We start from the raw sequence: 20,952 nt of genomic DNA, 5'->3' as shown, positions 1-20,952 counted from the left end.
ACATCAGCTGTGTGCAGCTTACAGTGTGTTCACACCGAACGCGATGGGCGCGAGAAAAAAGCCCCAAATGCCCCTAACTTGACGCGTGCACGTTCGCACCTCTACGCGTGTCCAAGAAAAATCCATCGCGCTCCAAAATATCATATTTTAACGCGCGTGAACCGGAAATGTGGGAGGGAGTTGTGCCAGACTGGTATCTTTGCAAGATGGCAGCTGTCGAGCTAGCGCTTGAAGAGAGAGTCTCCCTTCTCTATGTACTGTGGAGAGCAGAGCAGCAGCGTAAAAGACGTCCTCGCCGTACCTGGGTCCATCAGGTCCTCCAGAGGCGTGAGCAGTTTGGTGAGTTTCACCACTTGCTCCAGGAGCTCCGCCTGGATGACGGCCGATTCCAGCGCTATCACCGTCATTCACTCGGCCAGTTTGAGGACCTGCTGTCCCGCGTCGGTCCCAGCATTGCCCGCCTAGACACCAACTACAGACGCTCAATCCCACCTGCAGAGCGCCTGTCCGTCTGCCTGAGGTTAGTAAAACTATTTAATACGGTAGTCCTTTATTGATATCTGTGCTAATATGCTAATCCATCCAGTTATACACTGCTAACATGGATGTGCTATGCTAACAGTGAATGCTGTCGGTGTTTACTGAAAGCAAACTGTGGTACAGAGACGACTCTTTATAATATTTCTAGTGATACTCAGAAGCTCTCATCAAGTCCCGATTTAATTCGATTTATGCTGTTATCAGTGTTTGCATGATAGCATGGCTGTGGTGTCACATCAATGTATGCGCTCGGTGTTTGCTGATATCAAACTGTAGCATTAGGACCACTGAGTTAACCTTTGTAGTGATACTCACTCCTTTTTATTTAGACCTGGTTTGATTCTGGGATAGTTGAATATTTGTATATAATCTCTGCAGCTGTCAGACTCTATAGCAGGGGTCACAGCCTTTATTAAAACAGAGTTAGATAAAACTGAACAGTTTGGTTCATCTCTAGTTACATGGTTCTATCTTGATAAGCTGTCTTATCACTGATTAATTTTTCAAAAATATTAATGATTTAAGCAAGGAAAGGGCTACATGTCAACACACAACTCTTTATTTCTATTAATGTCTCACTTCATTCCTACCTGATTGACATGTTTAGGAATTATGAGTGATTGGCTCACTGTAGTTGTGAAAGTTGCTACCAATCAAATTATGATATGTTAAAGTTAAAACAAAACACAACTGTTTTAGATATTATCTAATATACATTTTGTAATTATCCTTATAATTACAAAATGTTTTATGTAAGATTCATGTTTTGTGATTTAAATCTGACATCACAAAAGTATTTTGGAATTTGAATGATGTATTTTGTAACTGCAGTACACATAATACTGATTTTGAACAATTTGGTCCAGGTTCCTTGTCACCGGGGACTCCTTCAGGACCATCGCGTTCAGTTTCAGAGTCGGTGTGTCCACGGTGAGCCAGATCACCCCCCAGGCAGCGACGTCCATCTGGGACTGTCTAGTGGACGACTTCATGGCTGTGCCTTCACCTGGAGACTGGCGGTCCATCACAGAGGGATTCCAGGAGCACTGGAACTTCCCTCTGTGCTGTGCAGCTCTGGATGGGAAGCACGTCCAGACAAAGGCACCCCATATATCATATAGGAGACACACACATTGATATGCACTAAATATTTATTTCATTTCTTTTTTGTGGTGCCCAAATTGATGCACCTGCTTGATTTTGTTTAAACAATTATTGCACACTTTCTGTAAATCCAGTAAACTTCTTTTCACTTCTCAAATATCACTGTGTGTGTCTCCTGTATGATATTTAACTGACATTTTTTATTGTAACAACCAATGATTTATACAGGAAAATAATGTCTATTAACAAGGTTGCCCAAACTTCTGCATCCCACTGTATCAGTATATTTTGTCATTAGTATAATATGAAATAAATTCTACATGTGTCAAGTTGTGTGCCAACATTTGCTGTGTAGTAGAACTGAGACATTAGTCATTATAAACATTTATTTGAAATAATATTAAAATTCTCACACAGAAAAACATTAAATATATAAAATATAAGTATTTACAGAGAGACAGGAATAAAAAGGACCGGCTGCTCTCCAGAGCAGGAACAAGGCTGAGGAGGAAATGCTCCATTGGAGACTGGTGTGGCCTCTTCAGGGACACCAGGGTGGCCAGCTCCACCGCCGATGGACCGTCCTGGGACCCGTCCCTCATCTGCCTCGGAGCCGTCCTCCTCTGTGGGCCTGTAAAACAGCACAAAACACAAAGAAATGAGAAGGCTGCTACTAGATTTTAATTTCAACATTGGAAAAACAAAAAACCAAAAACAGGATATAATCAGATTGGTTGTAGATATTTAGTAAAGGTGATCACAGGCAATCCCACCGACTAAAAAGGTATCAGTGCTTGCTGTACATATCTGTGGGTGCAGCAGCAGGAGCTCAGGGACTGGGGATGCTCTGCTGCAGAATCAGTTGGTTCTATCAATACAGTATTAAATGTTAACAGGTTGGATATAATAATCGTAGAGTAGACAGTGGTCCCTCATTTATTGCAGGGGTTCTCAGAATAACTAGCCCCTGGTCACAGTTCTCACAATTGATTCTCAAAGTGCAAACCTTTGTAGATTGCAAAACGTAAAAGTATTATTATGCCGCGGTTTGTCTTCATCTGCCCGCCACTTTCGTGCACCTTTTTCCCTCGCGGTGCAGGTGTCTATTTCCGAATGAGGCTCATAGTTATGGGTGTTTTTGTGCTGTTTTTTCTATTGGACGCGATGGTTATCAAAACCAAACATGATAAATTTGACAAGCGCAGGAGATTTGTCAATCAGGCTGCAGAATGCAATGCTGTACTGTGCAATAAAAAAGAAAAAGGAAATAAAAAAAAGAGGCAGTGACGGATGAACAGCGGGACCACTGTGTGCTGTTTATTAATAAACAATAAAATATATTCTTAAATGACAACATGCCTAAAAGCAGAACGGTATTTGTACGTCAGTGGGAAAATAGCGGTGGCTTGCTAGCTTTTGTGCGGCTTCCCCGGGTCAGTGAAAACTTTAGAGAAAACTTAAGAGAAATGAATGAACTTACCAGGTTGCCCGATCTCTTTACATATCTTCCTCCAAGCTCGGTCCTTTATATTCCTGTCTCGGTCCAGAAAGCAGCTGGTGTCGTACGGCTCTGGGTTGTTTGCTACGGCATTGATTAGCCTTCCTTCTATAGGGCTTTGGAGCGTGATGTCACGGGGGTGGGCGTGGAAAGGATTTTGGCCCGATCCGCCATTTTGGGGGTCTAGCGCAAGTGAAAAGGGAGCGAAGGCACACACAACAGCCACGGTTCGTATTTGCTGTGTGGTCGGCTGCAATGTTCGATCGCACGACCGGCAAGAGAATAAGGTTGAAAATGGTTTATCTTTTCATTCTTTCCCAACCTGGAAGCAACATGAGCGGCTTGTGTATCGATGTTAGCAAACGAAGGCGTCCAGCCTGGAGACGAGCTGACGTGCAGTTCTCTTCCATCTCCAAATATCTGTTGGTGCTCCAGACATTTTCATTCCGGTAAGTTCTAAATATGTTCATATCACTCTTTATAGCCTATTAGTTTTATTTTCTATGCGCTCTGAGGTCGTAGCAAATTAGAACAAACATCCTACTGAGTGATTTTGCAGAACTACCTTCTATTTATAGAGTTGCTAATTATTTGGCATTATTGCAGCAAACCAGCCAATGAAATGGATGAAACATCATGACTGAGTTCCAGCGCTACACGAGGGACCTGCTTCAAACAAACCACCATGCCAATCAGATTACTTCTTCCATGTGAGGGTGAAGAGGGGACCCTTCTGGATAAGATGGTGAAGGTTTGCTGCGTTTGGTGAACAGTGTGATAATAAAACCAGAGAAGAATGAAACCTGCTCCTGTTAAATGTTCTTAAGTCTTGTGCTGTTATTTTTTCAAAAGATACAGTAAATAAAGTAATGTTAGTAGTGGGTGATATCATGTAAACACTCATGATTTGGTGTAAACATTTTGTCATTTGTAAACTGTAAATGACATGGATTTTACACTGTTACTGATGTGATGCTCTATAAAGTGGTTTTAATATAAAAAAAAAAAAGGCAAAATTATTTTGTTTCTTTATTCAAGTTTTGAACAGCGGGACTCAGTCAGTACATATTCAGTAAATGCAAATTATTTACACAGCAGTGCACTACAGGCATACATCTAGACCCCTAGATAAAACATGATGGCATTATAGCAGTGACAACTCCTCCACAGTAGCAGGTGGGATTTTTCTGTTTTGAGGACGGCTCCTTTTACCTGTCACTACAGATGGTCTGTGTATGTTTTGATCAAGAGCCTTTTTTGGGGCAGCTGAAGAGAAGTCATCTATCTTATGGCCAACCTCTGGCTGTATCTTGGTAATATTACCCAGCAAAACCCAGTATGCAGGTTCATCTGTAACAGTCCTTGTGCCACAGATCAACACTGTTCCGTCTACTTTAGACAGAAGAGCAGCGACGTGGGTGCAGGTCTCTGCGACTCCGGCCATACAGCTGCAGCGGGCGACTTCAACCTTCTCTGTGATGCTCACAGTGACCCATGGCTGCAATGCTGGTTCATTCAGTCTTTGAGAGTGCAGCACCTGAAACACACACAGACAAAGTTCATTTAAAGACAAGAACTATGAGCCAAGGCCAACACAAATGTGTTTTATCTACTTTATCATAAATGTAACAAAGTGTCTAGAAAGTTAGCACATACATGTAATTATGCATTTCTTTATGTATCCATCTATAGAGCGCTGCAGGTTATAGTCTAAATCTGTCTGCTCTCTGTCAGAAACCTGCCTGCAGAAAATGAACCTAAAGCATGTAATGCAAGGATGTCATCACTTTAGAGATGGAGAAAGCATAAAGTGACAATTATGAATCACTTAATATGATAAGGAGATTCTGCAGGTCATTAATCAATGTATAAAACTAAAATAAAAAGTATTTTTAGTGACACAGGATACAAATATGGAAGCAAGATGTTTAATTAGGATTATTTATAATAAATATGAATAGTGCAATTTCTTTAACCATACAGAATAACTAAATCCTTCAGGACAGTGTCACATCAGTGCACTGAACTCATTATGTTATCCACCTAACAGTCTCCACATGTTCTCACTGTAATTTCCCCTCATGAATGAATTTATGCTGCACTAATCTGAATGTTTGCAGGGAAATCAAACGCATTTCACACGCAGTACTCGAGCTGACTTACCTTTGTTTGAATGACGACTTGTACGCGCTGACTCCACAGATAAGGTATGAAATATGTCAGGCTACGTCAATAGCGGTTGGTCTTCAGGGTTTCTACTCCACGGCCGTATTTCATATGGGTCCACATTTCCAATGCACGCTATTTTCTGCAAGTACCGCCGCTTCGCCTCTGGACGCAATCGGTCTCTATACAGTCCATTCTCGTTTGAGCTGCTTTTAAGCATCTTGTAATCGTTGTTCCAACACAGTGTGTTTGATTTGATTCGTAGACCCCGAAAATGGTGCCGCGCTCCCACAATGCATTGCGGCGTGACGTCAACTCCAAAGCCCTATAGAAGAATAAAGGGCTTTGGCTGGATCTGCCCCTTTGAACTAGGTAACAGCCACGTCACCAGGCTCCTGATTGGTTGTCGCGGCGCGATTTGACGCTGGAGTTCAGATTTTTCCAACTCGAGCGGGGGACGTGAAACGCGTGTATGCACAAAATGCAACACATAAACTCACGCGCGTGGTTTTTTTCGCTAGTCAAACGCCTGAAACGCGCTACACTCACTGCTTCCGAATTTTCGCGGGAGCCGCAATCGCGGGTCAGCGCGCCTTTCCATTGACTTTACATGTAAGCCTGACGCTCTACCTGCCTCTATCGCGTTCGGTGTGAACACACCGTTAGTTCCAGCACAAATCTGCCGCTCCATAGTTCACGGTAACGGACTCACAGCTGGACCAACGAGGCCGAGTGTGTCCGCCACTCTGAGCTACGTTCGTGTTTGTGTACTTGTAGTTTGTACTTTGGGAGTTCACTCAGAGCCCACAGAGGACGCAGCGTACGTGATGACGTCACAGCCCTTTACCTCCTTTACTGTCACTGTGATTAATATTTACACACAACACGAGACACCTGACAGCATGTTAATGCTAAGCTAATGCTAAGCTAAAGCTAAGCTAAAGCTAAGCTAACGCTAAGCTAGCCAAGAACCCAGAGTGACGTTAAAGCTGAGTAAACACTGACCCCAGACCAGCACCGTGATAAAGTGAGATGTTTTTGTTCCAGATGTCTGTGTTCCAGATGTTTGTGCTCCTGGTGAAAAGGCTCTCAGTTTCCTCCTTGAAATAACATCAGTGGTGGGTCAGCGACATGCTTTCTTTCCCTCTCAGGTTTAAATATCTGGGACTCTCCACCGTTTGGTTTTAGAGCTGAAGAAGCTTCTCAGATGAAACGTCTTCCAGAAACTTAAAGACGTCTCTTTTCTCTCCAAGCTCCTTAGATCACATGACCTGGATGACTGAACCTACAGACATATTGACCTGGTTTCATGGTCACATGACGGGTCAGAGGTCAGCGACTGTAACTCAGTTCCTCCTGTTAATGTGAACTCACTGAGTGTTTGTGGTTTACCTCTCAGACTGACTGAAGATGATGATGGAGGAAGAGGAGGACAGAGCAGAGTCTGCAGGGTCCAGCTGTCCGTCTGTGAGGAGTGACCGGTCCAAAGGTCTAAATCCACACTTCAGTGGTGAACCTGGAGCAACGAGGTCAGAGAGCTGAACTCACTGAGTAACAGAAATAATTCTGCACTGACATTATAATCAGTGTTGACTCTGGTTGATTGTCTGACTGTGTTTGTGAGCTGAGAGGAAATGAAAATGAGTTTGTAACAAAAATCAGTTTTGTCCAGTTTTCCTGTAAAAAGCTGAACTCTAATCTAAGAGGATGTTACTGACAGGAAACAGCTGCATTATCTGCAGTCTGTGTGATCACAGCTGCTTCAATCATGTTTGTGTCTGCAGAGGTCAGAGGTCACAGTCTGCAGGGTCCAGCTGTCCGTCTGTGAGGAGTGACTGGTCCAAAGATGACCCTCTAAACTTCAGTGGTGAACCTGGAGCAACGAGGTCAGAGAGCTGTGATGACTCCTTTACATGTTTGTGTTTCCTGGATAAATATGACCTGAAACATCCTCAGATTGTTACAAAGATTCATTAAAAAGAAAACAATGAAAGAGAAAAGATCCAAATGTTCGACTTGGTCATTTGCTGTTTGAGGACAGTGATGCTCATATCTGTGGGGAAAGTGTGACCTGAGTGGGTTCATGTTTGTCTTTAAAGAACAGAGCTGCTCTGATTCTCTTTGTGTCTGATCTGTTAAACAGTCTGAGAGGTCACACAGAGACCCAGCAGCTAAAGCCTGGATCATACTGGCTGCTGTTACTCCATCAGGACAACACTGAACCACAGTGGTGTGGATGTAGTGGATAAATCCCACCATACTGATGCTCAGAGTTAACCACAGGGAACAAAACCAGATGTTACCTTCAGATTGTGACCTTTGGAGTGGACGATGCAGATTTCAATAGAGAATAAATGTTGTTGTTTTTCAGCTGTGAAGAAAGAATCTAATTTTCTGAACTTAAGAATTTATGATGCTGGAAACAACATGGAGACTATAACACAACATTTCCACTGTGTTCATAGAATGAATGTAAAACTGTCAGACATTCATTAAATATGCAAAATGTCTACAGAAGCATCAGAGGGTCAGACGTGAAGCACTCAGTGATTTTGATCAAATGACTCATCAGTTATTGATCTGTACTACACTGATCTACCACGTTAGTAAAGCTGGTGTTCTGGTGGTGGAGGGAGACTCGGATCATGTTCTGGTTTTGGAGCAGTGATCTGCTGATGGTTCAGTTTGATGAGCTTCTTCAAAATCATCCCTGACATCACCACTGAAAGGACGTCCATGAAAACAGACTGAAAATTACTGATATGTTCACAATCTGAGAGTTTAAAACTTGACAGACTTGATTCAGATGAAGTTATTTGAGCAGAAACTCCTGGATCTTTATCCTGTGTTGATCTAATCCTTCATGGTTCCTCCACAGAGTGGACCAGCAGAGCTCAGAGGTTCCCAGTGGTCAGTCTGCCCAGCAGCATCAAACACAGCTGGACTCCATATTTATGGTCTGTACATGTACAACAACTACTGTTACATCTGTTCTGTTCACAGTCATCTCCATGCTGCTCTTTGTAGACCAGTGGATCGTCAGTGTGTCCAACATGGATCTGATGTTTGGCTCCATGATTTCAGTCTGATTGGCTCATTCATAAATATTCTGTTCCAGCTGCTGGAGGACAACATCATCACTTTTGTGAAGAACGAGCTGAAGAAGATCCAGAAGGTTCTGAGTCCAGATTACCCAGAATGCTTAGAGAGTCAGAGGAGCAGCAGCAGAGAGGCATTTGTGAAGATCACAGTGGACTTCCTGAGGAGAATGAAGCAGGAGGAGCTGGCTGACCGTCTGCAGAGCAGTAAGAGGATTTATCTAAAGATTTAAGCTGCTGGATAAATGAACATTTTCCAGAGATGGAAGATGGAGCAACATGTTTTAAAGATTAGTTCTTTTTGGAATTGAGTGTTTATTTTTCTTCTCATTCAGAACTTCAAGCTGCAGTTTGTCACCGTAACCTTAAATCCACCCTGAAGAAGAAGTTCCAGTGTGTGTTTGAGGGCATCGCTAAAGCAGGAAACCCAACCCTTCTGAATCAGATCTACACAGAGCTCTACATCACAGAGGGAGGGACTGCAGAGGTCAATGATGAACATGAGGTCAGACAGATTGAAACAGCATCCAGGAAACCAGACAGACCAGAAACAACCATCAGACAAGAAGACATCTTTAAAGCCTCACCTGGAAGAGACGAACCAATCAGAACAGTGCTGACAAAGGGAGTGGCTGGCATTGGGAAAACGGTCTTAACACAGAAATACAGCCTGGACTGGGCTGAAGACAAAGCCAACCAGGACATCCAGTTCATATTTCCATTCACTTTCAGAGAGCTGAATGTGCTGAAAGAGGAAAAGTTCAGCTTGGTGGGACTTGTTCATCACTTCTTTACTGAAACCAAAGAAGCAGGAATCTGCAGCTTTGAAGACTTCCAGGTTGTGTTCATCTTTGATGGTCTGGATGAGTGTCGACTTCCTCTGGACTTCCACAAAACTACAATCCTAACTGACCCTAGAAAGTCCACCTCAGTGGATGTGCTGCTGATAAACCTCATCAGGGGGAAACTGCTTCCCTCTGCTCGCCTCTGGATAACCACACGACCTGCAGCAGCCAATCAGATCCCTCCTGACTGTGTCGGCATGGTGACAGAGGTCAGAGGGTTCACTGACCCACAGAAGGAGGAGTACTTCATGAAGAGATTCAGAGATGAGGAGCAGGCCAGCAGCATCATCTCCCACATCAAGACATCACGAAGCCTCCACATCATGTGTCACATCCCAGTCTTCTGCTGGATCACTGCTACAGTTCTGGAGGATGTGCTGGAAACCAGAGAGGGAGGACAGCTGCCCAACACCCTGACTGAGATGTACATCCACTTCCTGGTGGTTCAGGCCAAAGTGAAGAAGGTCAAGTATGATGGAGGAGCTGAGACAGATCCACACTGGAGTCCAGAGAGCAGGAAGATGATGGAGTCTCTGGGAAAACTGGCTTTTGATCAGCTGCAGAAAGGAAACCTGATCTTCTATGAATCAGACCTGACAGAGTGTGGCATCGATATCAGAGCAGCCTCAGTGTACTCAGGAGTGTTCACACAGATCTTTAAAGAGGAGAGAGGACTGTACCAGGACAAGGTGTTCTGCTTCATCCATCTGAGTGTTCAGGAGTTTCTGGCTGCTCTTCATGTCCATCTGACCTTCATCAACTCTGGACTCAATCTGCTGGAAGACAAACAAACAACCTCCAAGAAATCTAAATTATTTAACAAACCAAAACTTCAATCTCTCCACCAGAGTGCTGTGAACAAGGCCTTACAGAGTCCAAATGGACACCTGGACTTGTTCCTCCGCTTCCTCCTGGGTCTTTCACTGCAGACCAATCAGACTCTCTTACGAGGTCTGCTGACACAGACAGGAAGTAGCTCACAGACCAATAAGAAAACAGTTCAGCACATCAAGAAGAAGCTTAGTGAGAATCTGTCTGCAGAGAAAAGCATCAATCTGATCCACTGTCTGAATGAACTGAATGATCGTTCTCTAGTGGAGGAGATCCAACAGTCCCTGAGATCAGGAAGTCTCTCCACAGATAAACTGTCTCCTGCTCAGTGGTCAGCTCTGGTCTTCATCTTACTGTCATCAGAAGAAGATCTGGATGTGTTTGACCTGCAGAAATACTCTGCTTCAGAGGAGGCTCTTCTGAGGCTGTTGCCAGTGGTCAAAGCCTCCAACAAAGCTCTGTAAGTAAATCTGTGATCATGTTTATTTTTAAAATGTTGATTAAAAGTGGTCATAGATTTCTTCTATGACAGATCCATGTCCTAAAACCACGAGCCAGCGTAGTTGTATAGTATAAAAGAAAAAAGGAGAACTTTTGACCACAATATTGTAACTTGAATGAACTTTTGATACAGCCTTTAAACATAAAATTTATGAACAGAATCAGTGACAAAGGGCAGCCCTGGTGGAGCCCATCACCCACCGGACTTATTACTATCTAACGTATTGCCGGCTATGCCAACCAAGCTCTTGCAATGGTTGTAAAAGGATCGAATGGCCTGTAGCAATGGCCATGAAATGTTTCTCAGTTTTATTATTTTCAGTCACATCTGTTTTTGATTATTAACTGAATATTTTAAAATTCAGGCTTTTTATGTTATACAAAACATCATATTTTCTTATGTCTTGTATTGATTCTGAAGGAATAGTTTTCATCAGTATCGCAGATACCAGCCTGAATTTTACTTTGTATTGGATCAGAAAGGAAATCAGTGGCATCAGACATCACTTACAGCAACTTCAGTACCACTCCATTTTAATAAACTGGGGGAGGTGCACCAAGATTCAGTATGAGATAAAGAATTATTTTTAACTGTAAGGTTGGAGAAATCTGTTGTTGGAAATTGGAAGAACAGGTCATCTTAAAAATCACTGCATTGTAGTTTTATTCAGGCCCCTTCAATCTGTGATCGCTGTTGCTTTGCATTGTAAATGCTACTATTACAAAAGTCACAAATATTAGTGTATGTGTGTGTTGTTGGGTAATAAACCAAAAGAACAGAATCTACCAGCACCTCACTGATTTCTGCTTAAAAACAACAAAAAAGCAATAAAGCTCTGATTTGTTTGGTTGATCTTGTCTCCCTTCCACCTTGATTTCAGACTGAGTGGCTGTAACCTGTCAGACAGAAGCTGTGAAGCTCTGTCCTCAGTCCTGAGCTCCCAGTCCTCCCATCTGACAGAGCTGGACCTGGGTAACAACAACCTGCAGGATTCAGGAGTGAAGCTTCTGTCTGCTGGGATGAAGAGTCAATACTGCAAACTGGAAACGCTGAGGTCAGATCAAGCGATATCGATTTTTTTTTTCATCAATTAACATCATTTAATCAATTTCATTTGGAAAAAATTTACATTGTGTGTATGTTTTGTTTTTTTAATGAATCCATGCAAGTCACAGTAAACTGCCACATTTGACTTTTGTAACATGAGGCAATAAGGATTCCAGCATGTCCTGAAACAGTGTTGAAATATTGTAAATGTAGTAGCTCCTCATGGCACCATGAATATACTTTAACACAAGTGTTTCATGTCTTCTTGTCATCCTCAGACTGAGTGGCTGTAACCTGTCAGACAGAAGCTGTGAAGCTCTGTCCTCAGTCCTGAGCTCCCAGTCCTCCCATCTGACAGAGCTGGATCTGGGTAACAACAACCTGCAGGATTCAGGACTGAAGCTTCTATTTTCTGCAGTGGAGAGTCCAAAGTGTACAATTCTCAGGTCAGGATTCAGTCTTTTCTGATGATGATTTAAAACCTGAGTCAGGTCGATAAATGGCTTACTCATTTACAACAGACATGATTTGTCAAATCACCTTATATCTAACCCAAAGGTCCTGTGTTTTACTACTTTGATTTTTTAGTAAAACACAGGACCTCTTAATATTTATCTAAGAGACCATATATAATTTTTTTCCCTGGATCATGTGTGTACCCTCCTGGTTGGAGCTCCAGCAGCCTGTATCAGTGAATGGGACTTTAAATGAAATTGCAGCCCCTGTCAGGAAGAGGTCTGAGTGACACACAAAACAGAAAATATGAGCACTGCATGTGTCTGAGGCTACTCAGATACAGACCTGAATGAGACACTAACTTTGTCTCTGAGAGATAACTTTTATTATTAAATACACTTCATTTCTCATCTGTGTAGAGAATGTAGAGTTTGACATGCTAATATTACAAAATGAAAAATCACACTGAGTCACAAAGAAATTGTTTTGGAGTATTTATGGTTCAGCTGATGAAATTGTTCAAACAAACCAGTAATTTACACCGAAACAGCACAAGTGAAACTTTTTCGAGGGACTTACACTAAGCTTGTCCTGGTACACCTGTAGAGCCCAGCTTCTATGGACCATGAGCTTAAGTTCTGTGCTGCTCTGATTTATTGCCCGTGCTGTCTTTCAGTTCAGCTTTGTCGAGTCTCTGGTAGGATTTCTTTTACATGACCTGTGTAAAAACAAAACAGTAAACATATTAAGCTTTTTGAAAGCAATTTGAAAAATTGGGCACAAAAAATGTTGCTGCTTTCTGGAAAGTGCGTCTAAGAAGACCCAATGGAGAAAGTGAAGAGAAAAATCAATGATTAAGAAGAAGAAAAATGGCAGACGCAGTTTCTCTTGGACTACCTGCAGATGGGGCGAGACTCTAGAAACAGGGATGATTGGAGAAAATGTAAAGAGGCCAGGAGATGAATACTCTGGTGTTCTGGGGATAGTGGGAGTGAGAGGGAGAGATGCCAGTAAATGATTTCCAGGATAAATTTCAGAGAATCAGAGCTAAGAAACCAAAGCAAGTGGGGAACTACAAACATGTGGACAGACTCATAATTAGGCCAAAGACACATTAAAGGAATTATTACAGGTTTAGAAACAGGGATGGATATGAAGGAGCTTAGCATGAATTTGCATTGAGGAAAGAATAGCAATGAGCATCAGAGGAAACAGTTAGGAAAACTAAAAGGATGTACTGGCAGGAATACTGCAGTACTTTAGGAAGAACTACACCAGTTCAGAATGTGTGGAGTACTGTTAAGAACATGAATGCAGACAGGAAACAACAGCAGCTGTTGTAAAGTAAATTCAAACTCCTTCATTAAATGCAGCTGGTTGAGTTGAAAACAATGGAGAATGATTGTGTTAAACTGTTTATTCTCTATAGAAACGGAGCAGAAGGAGTGCATGCAGAGCTGGACGTGGGCTGTATATACATGCGTGTATCTGTGTTGTCTGTGAGCAGAGAAAACAAAGCACTTTTGATTCTCCCACAATGAAATATAAATGTAGTTTACATAACACCTGTTAAACAGTTACAATAATAATGATGCTGTTAGCTTCAACAACAACTCCTCTCGACACACATTAACAGGCCATGCAATAAACTAATATCCACAAAGGTCCTGACAGGTAATAAACCTGTTATTACTTACAGTGGCTTCATAAACGCACTGATGGAAATGTCCAGTGTATCATAAGCCAGCCAGTCCTGTTACTGCAATTCACTTCTTCACCAGAAAGTGTCACCATCAGGTTTCAACAGCAGTTTCCAGTATTAATAGTATTAATGAGCTACAGGTAGTATGGACGGGAAAATGTAGAGATGCTGGGCAAACAATATGATCAAATCCACAGTGGGAATAATTGAAGTGATGACGGCAGGTGTAGAGAACAAAAATGAATCATATTGAAATGTTAAATCAGGAAAATCCTGGAGAAGAGGGTAGTTCTAATGTTCAGTTTGTAATGTTGAATTCAACACAGCTCTTAAATGCATAAAATGACTTCACCTGGGAAGGATCAGGTGTGTTACATCATGATGAAGCAGTTAGAGGAGGCTCTGCTGCTCTTCTATAATAGAATATATCAGGAAGCTGGAAAGAACTGTGAAAGCAGGGAAAGACCCCACTACGACCACAGGTTACAGGCCTACAGCTCTAACACCTCATCCAGGGAAAGTCATGGAAAGACTGACAGTGGACAGACTGATGTATGTGATGCAAAGAAGGCAGCTGTTTGCAGCTTCTCAGCAGGGGGAGGAACACCATGGAGCCAGCAGTCAGTCAGAGTCAGAGATAAGGAAAGCTCAGTGCATTAGGAGATGAGGTGTGGTTTGTATTAGCCAGCTTAAATGATGGAAATGAAGGAGCTGTTCCTGGTTAATATTCTGTTTGCTAACAGTATCACAGACCCAGGCCTAATCTGTCATCTGTTAACACGTCCAACATCTCCTCATTTATTGGTGGATAATCCACTAACTTGTTTTAATGCACAAGTTCATGTGATGTGTGTGGCTCGCTGCTGCTGATACAAAGTTGGAGGTAAACAGGTCGGCTAAAAAAGCTGAAGGGAGATGGCTCGTAAACAAGTGACCGCCACTTTATTAGGTCACAGGTGAACTGTACCTGAGACAGTGGCCACTGTGTACCTAATAAAGTGTCAGCCACGTTAAATGTGTTTCCAAGAGGAGAAAACCAGCTGGCAGCAAAGGCAGGGAGGTGTCCTTTCCACCTAAACAGGAGATATAAAGATGATGAAGGCCACAGTTTGTATTTCATTCAGTACAGTGATGTACTGATCTAGGATCAGTCCAATCATCGGCAGTTTGATCCACGTATGGATTGAAGTGTGTTTGTGAAAATGTTGGACGGTTCCTTTATCAGTGTGTAACAGTGTGTGTGTGAGAGCCATGTAATGTCCATGTGTGCATGCTGACTGTGCTGCTCTGACCCCCCTCCTCCTTTCAGGGTGGAGCCTGCTGGAGTCCGATGGTTGAGACCAGGTCTGAGGAAGTGTAAGTGTGTTTTTAATGGGATTCATGAAAACAAAGCAGCACACATTCAACCATCTTCATCATGTCAGGAGTCATCATCAAAGTGTCAATCAATGAACAGATGATGGATCAATAACTGCAGCTGGATTGTGTTTGTTCTCTCCATCAGATTCCTGTCAACTCACAATCGACACAAACACAGTGAACACAGAGCTCCAACTGTCTGACAACAACAGGAAGGTGACACATGTGGAGGAGGTTCAGTCATATCCTGATCATCCAGACAGATTTGATGTTTGTGAGCTGCTGTGTAGAAATGGTCTGACTGGTCGCTGTTACTGGGAGGTCGAGTGGAGAGGAAGCGTTTATATATCAATGAGTTACAGAAGCATTGGAAGGAAAGGAGACAGTTATGACTGTTTGTTTGGACACAATGATCAGTCCTGGAGTCTGTACTGCTCTGATGATGGTCCTCAGTCTGTCTGGCACAATAACAGATCAACATCCATCTCCTCCTCCTCCTCTGTCTCTAACAGAGCAGCAGTGTATGTGGACTGTCCTGCTGGCACTCTGTCCTTCTACAGAGTCTCCTCTGACACTCTGATCCACCTCCACACCTTCAACACCACATTCACTCAAACTCTTTATCCTGGGTTTATGTTCAGTTCCTGGACTCCTGGTTCCTCAGTGTCCCTGTGCTGAGTGGAGTGTAAAGAGTGTCTCCTGTTACAGAAACACTCTGACTGTTGAACAGATAGTTCAGTCTGTACATGTCTGTCTCTTTCACTCACAAACACGTTTTCAGATTCATGGATTCAATCAGTTGATGTTTGAAACTCTTCTAAATGATTCCTTGTAAACTTCTTCAGTCACAAACAAACAGGAAGTGATGTCACATGTGTTCCTGTCCACACAGCAGAATGAGTCTATTGCTGACAGTGATGTACAAACAGAGTGAGCATTTCTGAGGCCCAAAATAAACTGAGTAGTTCACTGAATGAACAATGGACTGTGAGCTCAGTTCCTTCATCATTAGTATGGATTATATATGTATATGTATTATATTAGTATCATATATATCAGGTGCTGCTGCTTTCAGTCATTGTGCAAATGTGCTGTTTGTAAGCTTGTAAAGCTGCAGTCAGCTGAGACTGAAGAAGTCACCTGATCAGTGAGCAAACGTTTCTGAAAACGTCCAGATGAACAGAATCAACCTTTTGGGATCAGCCAGCAATGCAGCATCATTGTTGTTCAGCTTCAGAGGTTTGCAGGAATGAACTGATGACCAGAAACAGCTGCAAAGTCCAAGAAAATACCAGCTGGAGTTCAGCTGCATTTGAAGAAGTCAAAGAAAAGTAAGGATGGCAAAGGGCGACGTTTTCTTCCAAAGAGCTGCAAACATGGTCGACGCCTCATTAGAAGAATCATCTGGACATTTGTGAGGAACTCTAACCAAGAAAGCAACGTCACACAGATCCAACAGACAGTTTCCATGACTGCAAGTGTTGAGTGGAAAAATGCTACATTGCATTATTGCATCCTCTCACCACAGGAGGCGCTGTTGGCACCACTGATTGCTGATCAGCTGTTCTCTGATGATCTGATTGATACTGTGAATAACGGGACTCACTGAACTCTGTGACACAGTGAAGATTACAGAGTTTAACTTCAACATCTGACTGACGTCACACAGACAGAAGGATGAACCAGTGAGGCACAGAACACCGTTACTGGAGATACTGGATCAGCTCCATGTGAACCTCTGATGGAGAAGCTGCTGAGCCAGAGAAACATCAGGACATGACAGCAGCTGCACTTATCTAACAACATGTAGCAGAGCTGATCTATGTTAGAGGGGTGATCGTGGCTCAAGAGTTGGGAGTTCGCCTTGTAATCGGAAGGTTGCCGGTTCGAGCCCCGGCTTGGACAGTCTCGGTCGTTGTGTCCTTGGGCAAGACACTTCACCCGTTGCCTACTGGTGGTGGTCAGAGGGCCCGGTGGCGCCAGTGTCCGGCAGCCTCGCCTCTGTCAGTGCGCCCCAGGGTGGCTGTGGCTACAATGTAGCTTGCCATCACCAGTGTGTGAATGTGTGTGTGAATGGGTGGATGACTGGATATGTAAAGCGCTTTGGGGTCCTTAGGGACTAGTAAAGCGCTATATAAATACAGGCCATTTACCATTTACCATCTATCACAGCAGCTGAAGCCAAAGTCCAACACTGGATACCAGCTGAGCCTGTGCTGAGTGTAGTGTTACAGGAAAAGGGCAGAAACACTGGTAGCTCCCAGTGATGCTGACTGGGGCACAGAGCTGAATGATGCAGCATCAGGACACTGTTTCAGTCTGACTGACAGAGAAACCTGTAGCTGTATCTACATGTGAGGCAGAGGCCACACAAGCAGCTTTCTATGTTTCACAGTGACTGAGATCTTCAGTGGGGGTGGACATGCTCCTGTACAGACCTCTGAGGAGAACCAAGGTGCAGTCAAAGAGTCCAGTCTGTCCTCACAGATGTGAACATGTGCTTTCATCAGGTCTGCTGTCAGCTAGCAGGCTCACATCAGAATCACTGTTCCTGAAAAACACAGTCTGTGTGACATCATCAGTCAGCTGATGGTCCCAGATCTGAATGGTTTCTGTCTCTACTGAGGAAGTCAGAGAATATCACTGAGGTGTGGATCAGGTCTGAGTGAGCTGTGGAGGGACAGCTTTAAACAGTCCACAGGTCTCACGTCCTGCTCAGTCTGGTAGCAGATACCTCGTATTGTTCCAGATGTGCTGACATCAGCAGCAGCACAGCTGTGTGATACCATGAATCTCAGTTATTGATCCAACACACAGTAAATACAAAGATCAGGATTTCTGAGAGTAATCATTATGAGTCTGAACACATGATCACTGAATGTTAGTCTCCACAATAATAAGCTAACACAAGCAAACACAGCTTTCAGCTCTTATTTTGAAACTGGCTTATTTAGAGAGCTGTGATGTGAGCGTGCCTGGCTCTGAGGCACTTGGGTCAGCCTCTGTTGTTTAGAAGTGTTACAGACTGTGAATGACACAGACCTGTCAGTTTCCATGTTTGTCTGTAACACAGCTCAGGGCTCCATGCTGAACGCATCCATCCAGTGTTATTGATCCAGGACTGATACCAGCATTGGGATCAATACTACAACACACAATCACATGTGTCCACGTGATGCAGTTTGAAGAGCAATCAGATGTCTCTGTATGAGGAGGCGGGGTCACAGGAGGTTCACAGAAACTCTGCAGCAGCATCATCAGCTCACATGGAAACTTTGATGATTCACTTCTGTGGTGTTTTTACAGAAACACGTCACAAAATTAGCTCCACCTGTTTTGTGAGCTTTGAGTTTCTTGTCTTCATCCTGGATTCTTGTGTTGCCTTTTTTACACACAGCAGATATTTCCTGGTTGCTTCCTTGATGACCACATGAAGCTTTCTGAAGCTTGGATTGAAAACGCTTCATTACTCAAAGCTTTCCAACACAGGCCTCTGTGCTGCCATCTGCTGGACAAACACGTGAAGTGCAGCGTGAAGCTACAAATGAAACTGCTTCAGCTACGTTTATATATAACATACTATAACCTATATAATGTGGAGATCAGGGAAATTATTTTGTTGCTACTGTTAATAATCATCATCATTACCATTGCATTAATAATATAATCTACAGCATTGATATTGCATTCAGATGTTTAAACATTTTGGTACCCAATTAGCCTTTACTACAGGTGCAGTTATAACCACTTTAAACTGTTGAGTTGAATCTATGATCTTAAATGCTTTTGAATGCTTGTTATAATCTTAAGTGTGTATGGGCTGATTCTGCTGATTCTGAGTCCACTCTGTGCAAAGTGTTGACAGGAAACTGCAGGTTTGCAGAGCGTGCTTTTGCAAAAGTGAAACTAAAAGCAGAGTGTAAGTTCAGCTTATTCTGAGGAGCTGTTTGGATGATGCTATTTGAATAACCAGGTTGTTCATTATTATCTTTTATCTTCTCTGTATGAGAAGAAAAGAAAAGACAAACTGAGCAAAAAGAAGGAAAAAAAGACCAACTTCTTCCCAACTGACAAGAAAAATACTCGTCATGTTTTCATAATAAAGGATCAGGCTCCCCATTTATGACAGCTTGGACCAATAATGTATGTTACACTGATGCTACTGTAGAGACAGGGTCAACATCTCTATTTAAATATAATTAATATACAAAACACAATGAAAGTTATACATGAATTATTCATTGTTTTTATTATTGATAAAATTCATGTATACTAATCAAAGTTATACATGAGTAACGACATTATTAATAATGATTAATAATAATAATTCTAATGCCAACATGACTGTTCATAGCTCCTGCTTTGAAATACTGAACTTAAACATTGACCTGATGAAAGATCACAATTCACAGTGGCCCACTGTCAGAATCATTCTGAATATAAACTCATCGAGTTAATCTGAACCTTTCTCAAATGTGCTGTGAATAAATGCTGCTGCAAGCCACTGTGGGAAAGCTGTGTTATTATCATGGAAACATCTGTGACACATTCACAGAGGACGAGGACACAAAGGGACGACACGCAGAGGCTGTGTTAAAGTCAAAAATCCAAATCTTTAGTCCTAAACAGGCAGTGGTTACAAACAGGAAGACGAGCAGTCCATTAAACAGTCTACAGGGTCAAACATACAGAGAATTCAAACAGCTATTAAAAACAAATAACTGGACACTGAAAAACTTCAGTGATGTGTGAGGCACCAAAGGGAAGCAGCTGAGTATATTCAATGAATTCTCTTCAAATACAAAGACAGAAACTCCTACAGGCAGCATGCAAACTGAGCAGGATACACAAAGATCAGAGATTACAAAAGAAATCAGAAAAGGATTTCAAACTTACTGAGAGCAAGGCCTCTGTTACAAATCTGTCTAATAGAAAAACATGCTGTACAGATACAATACGCTCAGTGTTCATGGTCATTTAAAAACTGGCTCTACCTGAACCACTTCAATATTTTATGAAGTCACTGAGTCGACCATTTCTACAGTTTGTTTCCTTCATTGCAGTTAGAGTGCGGCTGGTAAGGATGAAAACACATACAGAGCGTAAATTGTCTTTGTTAGTAACAAACGTCAGCAAAGAAAAGACAAAACACACAAACACTCTCATGATATTCATGAATCATTAGAAAGCATCCAAACATTCTGCTCGTGGACTTTTACAGTCTTATTTGCACTCACTCATCTTCATAATCATCCTGATCAATACATGACAGGGGAGGCTTTGAGGTAGGCGGGGCTCTCTGCTGATGTCAGCATGAAAGGCAGGACCAGCGTCTGCCACATGTTGGTGAAACATCACAGTACACTGGCGTGGTTTCCTTTCCAGATGTTGGACGTTTGACACTTCAACGTTGAGGCCAACAAGAAGACACAGTTTTGGGTCGGGTTGCTGCAGGGTTTCTAACTGAGCAAAAGCAGAAGCACACAGACCAACAGGGATCAGATGCTGAGTGTTAGAGGAACATCTGTGCTGATCACTGAATGCTGCTGTGCTCTCTTGTTGAAGTTGGCTGGTGGGACAGTCTAATAGTGATATCCTGCCCATCGGAGGAACACTTTTAAAAACACATGCAATACTTTGTTTGTGTTACAGTCACAGTTTATGTTATTTTTGTCCTTTAAAAGTGTTGCTGTACTATAAAGTCCTATAATTTGAGGCTAAAATGGCTCAGAGAGTCTCTCTCTCAGAGGATGTCCTTTGAAAGTGGAGACGGCTTTATCCGCTGATCCACGTCACTTTACCTG

The 20,952-nt window shown here is 42.6% G+C and overlaps 2 protein-coding genes across 4 annotated transcripts in view; one reads left to right on the top strand and one right to left on the bottom strand.

Moving 5' to 3' along the window:
- Window positions 1–20,952, bottom strand: part of LOC146606877 (protein NLRC3-like) — a 563,637-nt gene that overhangs the window by 402,212 nt on the left and 140,473 nt on the right. The gene's annotated exons all lie outside the window — the stretch shown is intronic.
- Window positions 6,719–15,826, top strand: LOC146606883 (neoverrucotoxin subunit alpha-like). 3 transcript variants are annotated; one of them, XM_085349337.1, is made up of 9 exons: window positions 6,719–6,837; window positions 7,093–7,194; window positions 8,187–8,265; window positions 8,427–8,613; window positions 8,742–10,542; window positions 11,465–11,638; window positions 11,910–12,077; window positions 15,099–15,145; window positions 15,294–15,826. In XM_085349337.1, the coding sequence occupies exons 1-9, from the start codon at window positions 6,719–6,721 to the stop codon at window positions 15,824–15,826; spliced, it is 3,210 nt and encodes a 1,069-aa protein (XP_085205463.1). The 3 variants fall into 3 exon arrangements, with proteins under 3 accessions (XP_085205463.1, XP_085205464.1, XP_085205465.1); XM_085349338.1 differs by lacking the exon at window positions 7,093–7,194; XM_085349339.1 differs by lacking the exons at window positions 6,719–6,837; window positions 7,093–7,194; window positions 8,187–8,265; ... (1 more) ...; window positions 8,742–10,542; window positions 11,910–12,077 and having other exon boundaries at window positions 11,489–11,638.

This window comes from Diplotaxodon limnothrissa, unplaced genomic scaffold, assembly GCF_057381915.1.
Source record: "Diplotaxodon limnothrissa isolate DT_005_m unplaced genomic scaffold, D_limnothrissa_male_GT1.1 unmapped_scaffold_4, whole genome shotgun sequence".
In the NCBI taxonomy this organism is placed as follows: domain Eukaryota; kingdom Metazoa; phylum Chordata; class Actinopteri; order Cichliformes; family Cichlidae; genus Diplotaxodon; species Diplotaxodon limnothrissa.
Note: the sequence above shows the minus strand (reverse complement) of the source record. Positions and strands in the feature narration are given on the sequence as shown.

What these genes read in the sequence shown, in the direction of transcription:
- LOC146606883 (XM_085349337.1), top strand. Translation starts at nt 6,719, where the DNA reads ATGATGATGGAGGAAGAGGAGGACAGAGCAGAGTCTGCAGGGTCCAGC. An exon ending in GGTGAACCTGGAGCAACGAG is followed by an intron (nt 7,195 to 8,186) that starts GTCAGAGAGCTG and finishes GTTCCTCCACAG; the next exon opens with AGTGGACCAGCAGAGCTCAG. An exon ending in AGCTGGACTCCATATTTATG is followed by an intron (nt 8,266 to 8,426) that starts GTCTGTACATGT and finishes ATTCTGTTCCAG; the next exon opens with CTGCTGGAGGACAACATCAT.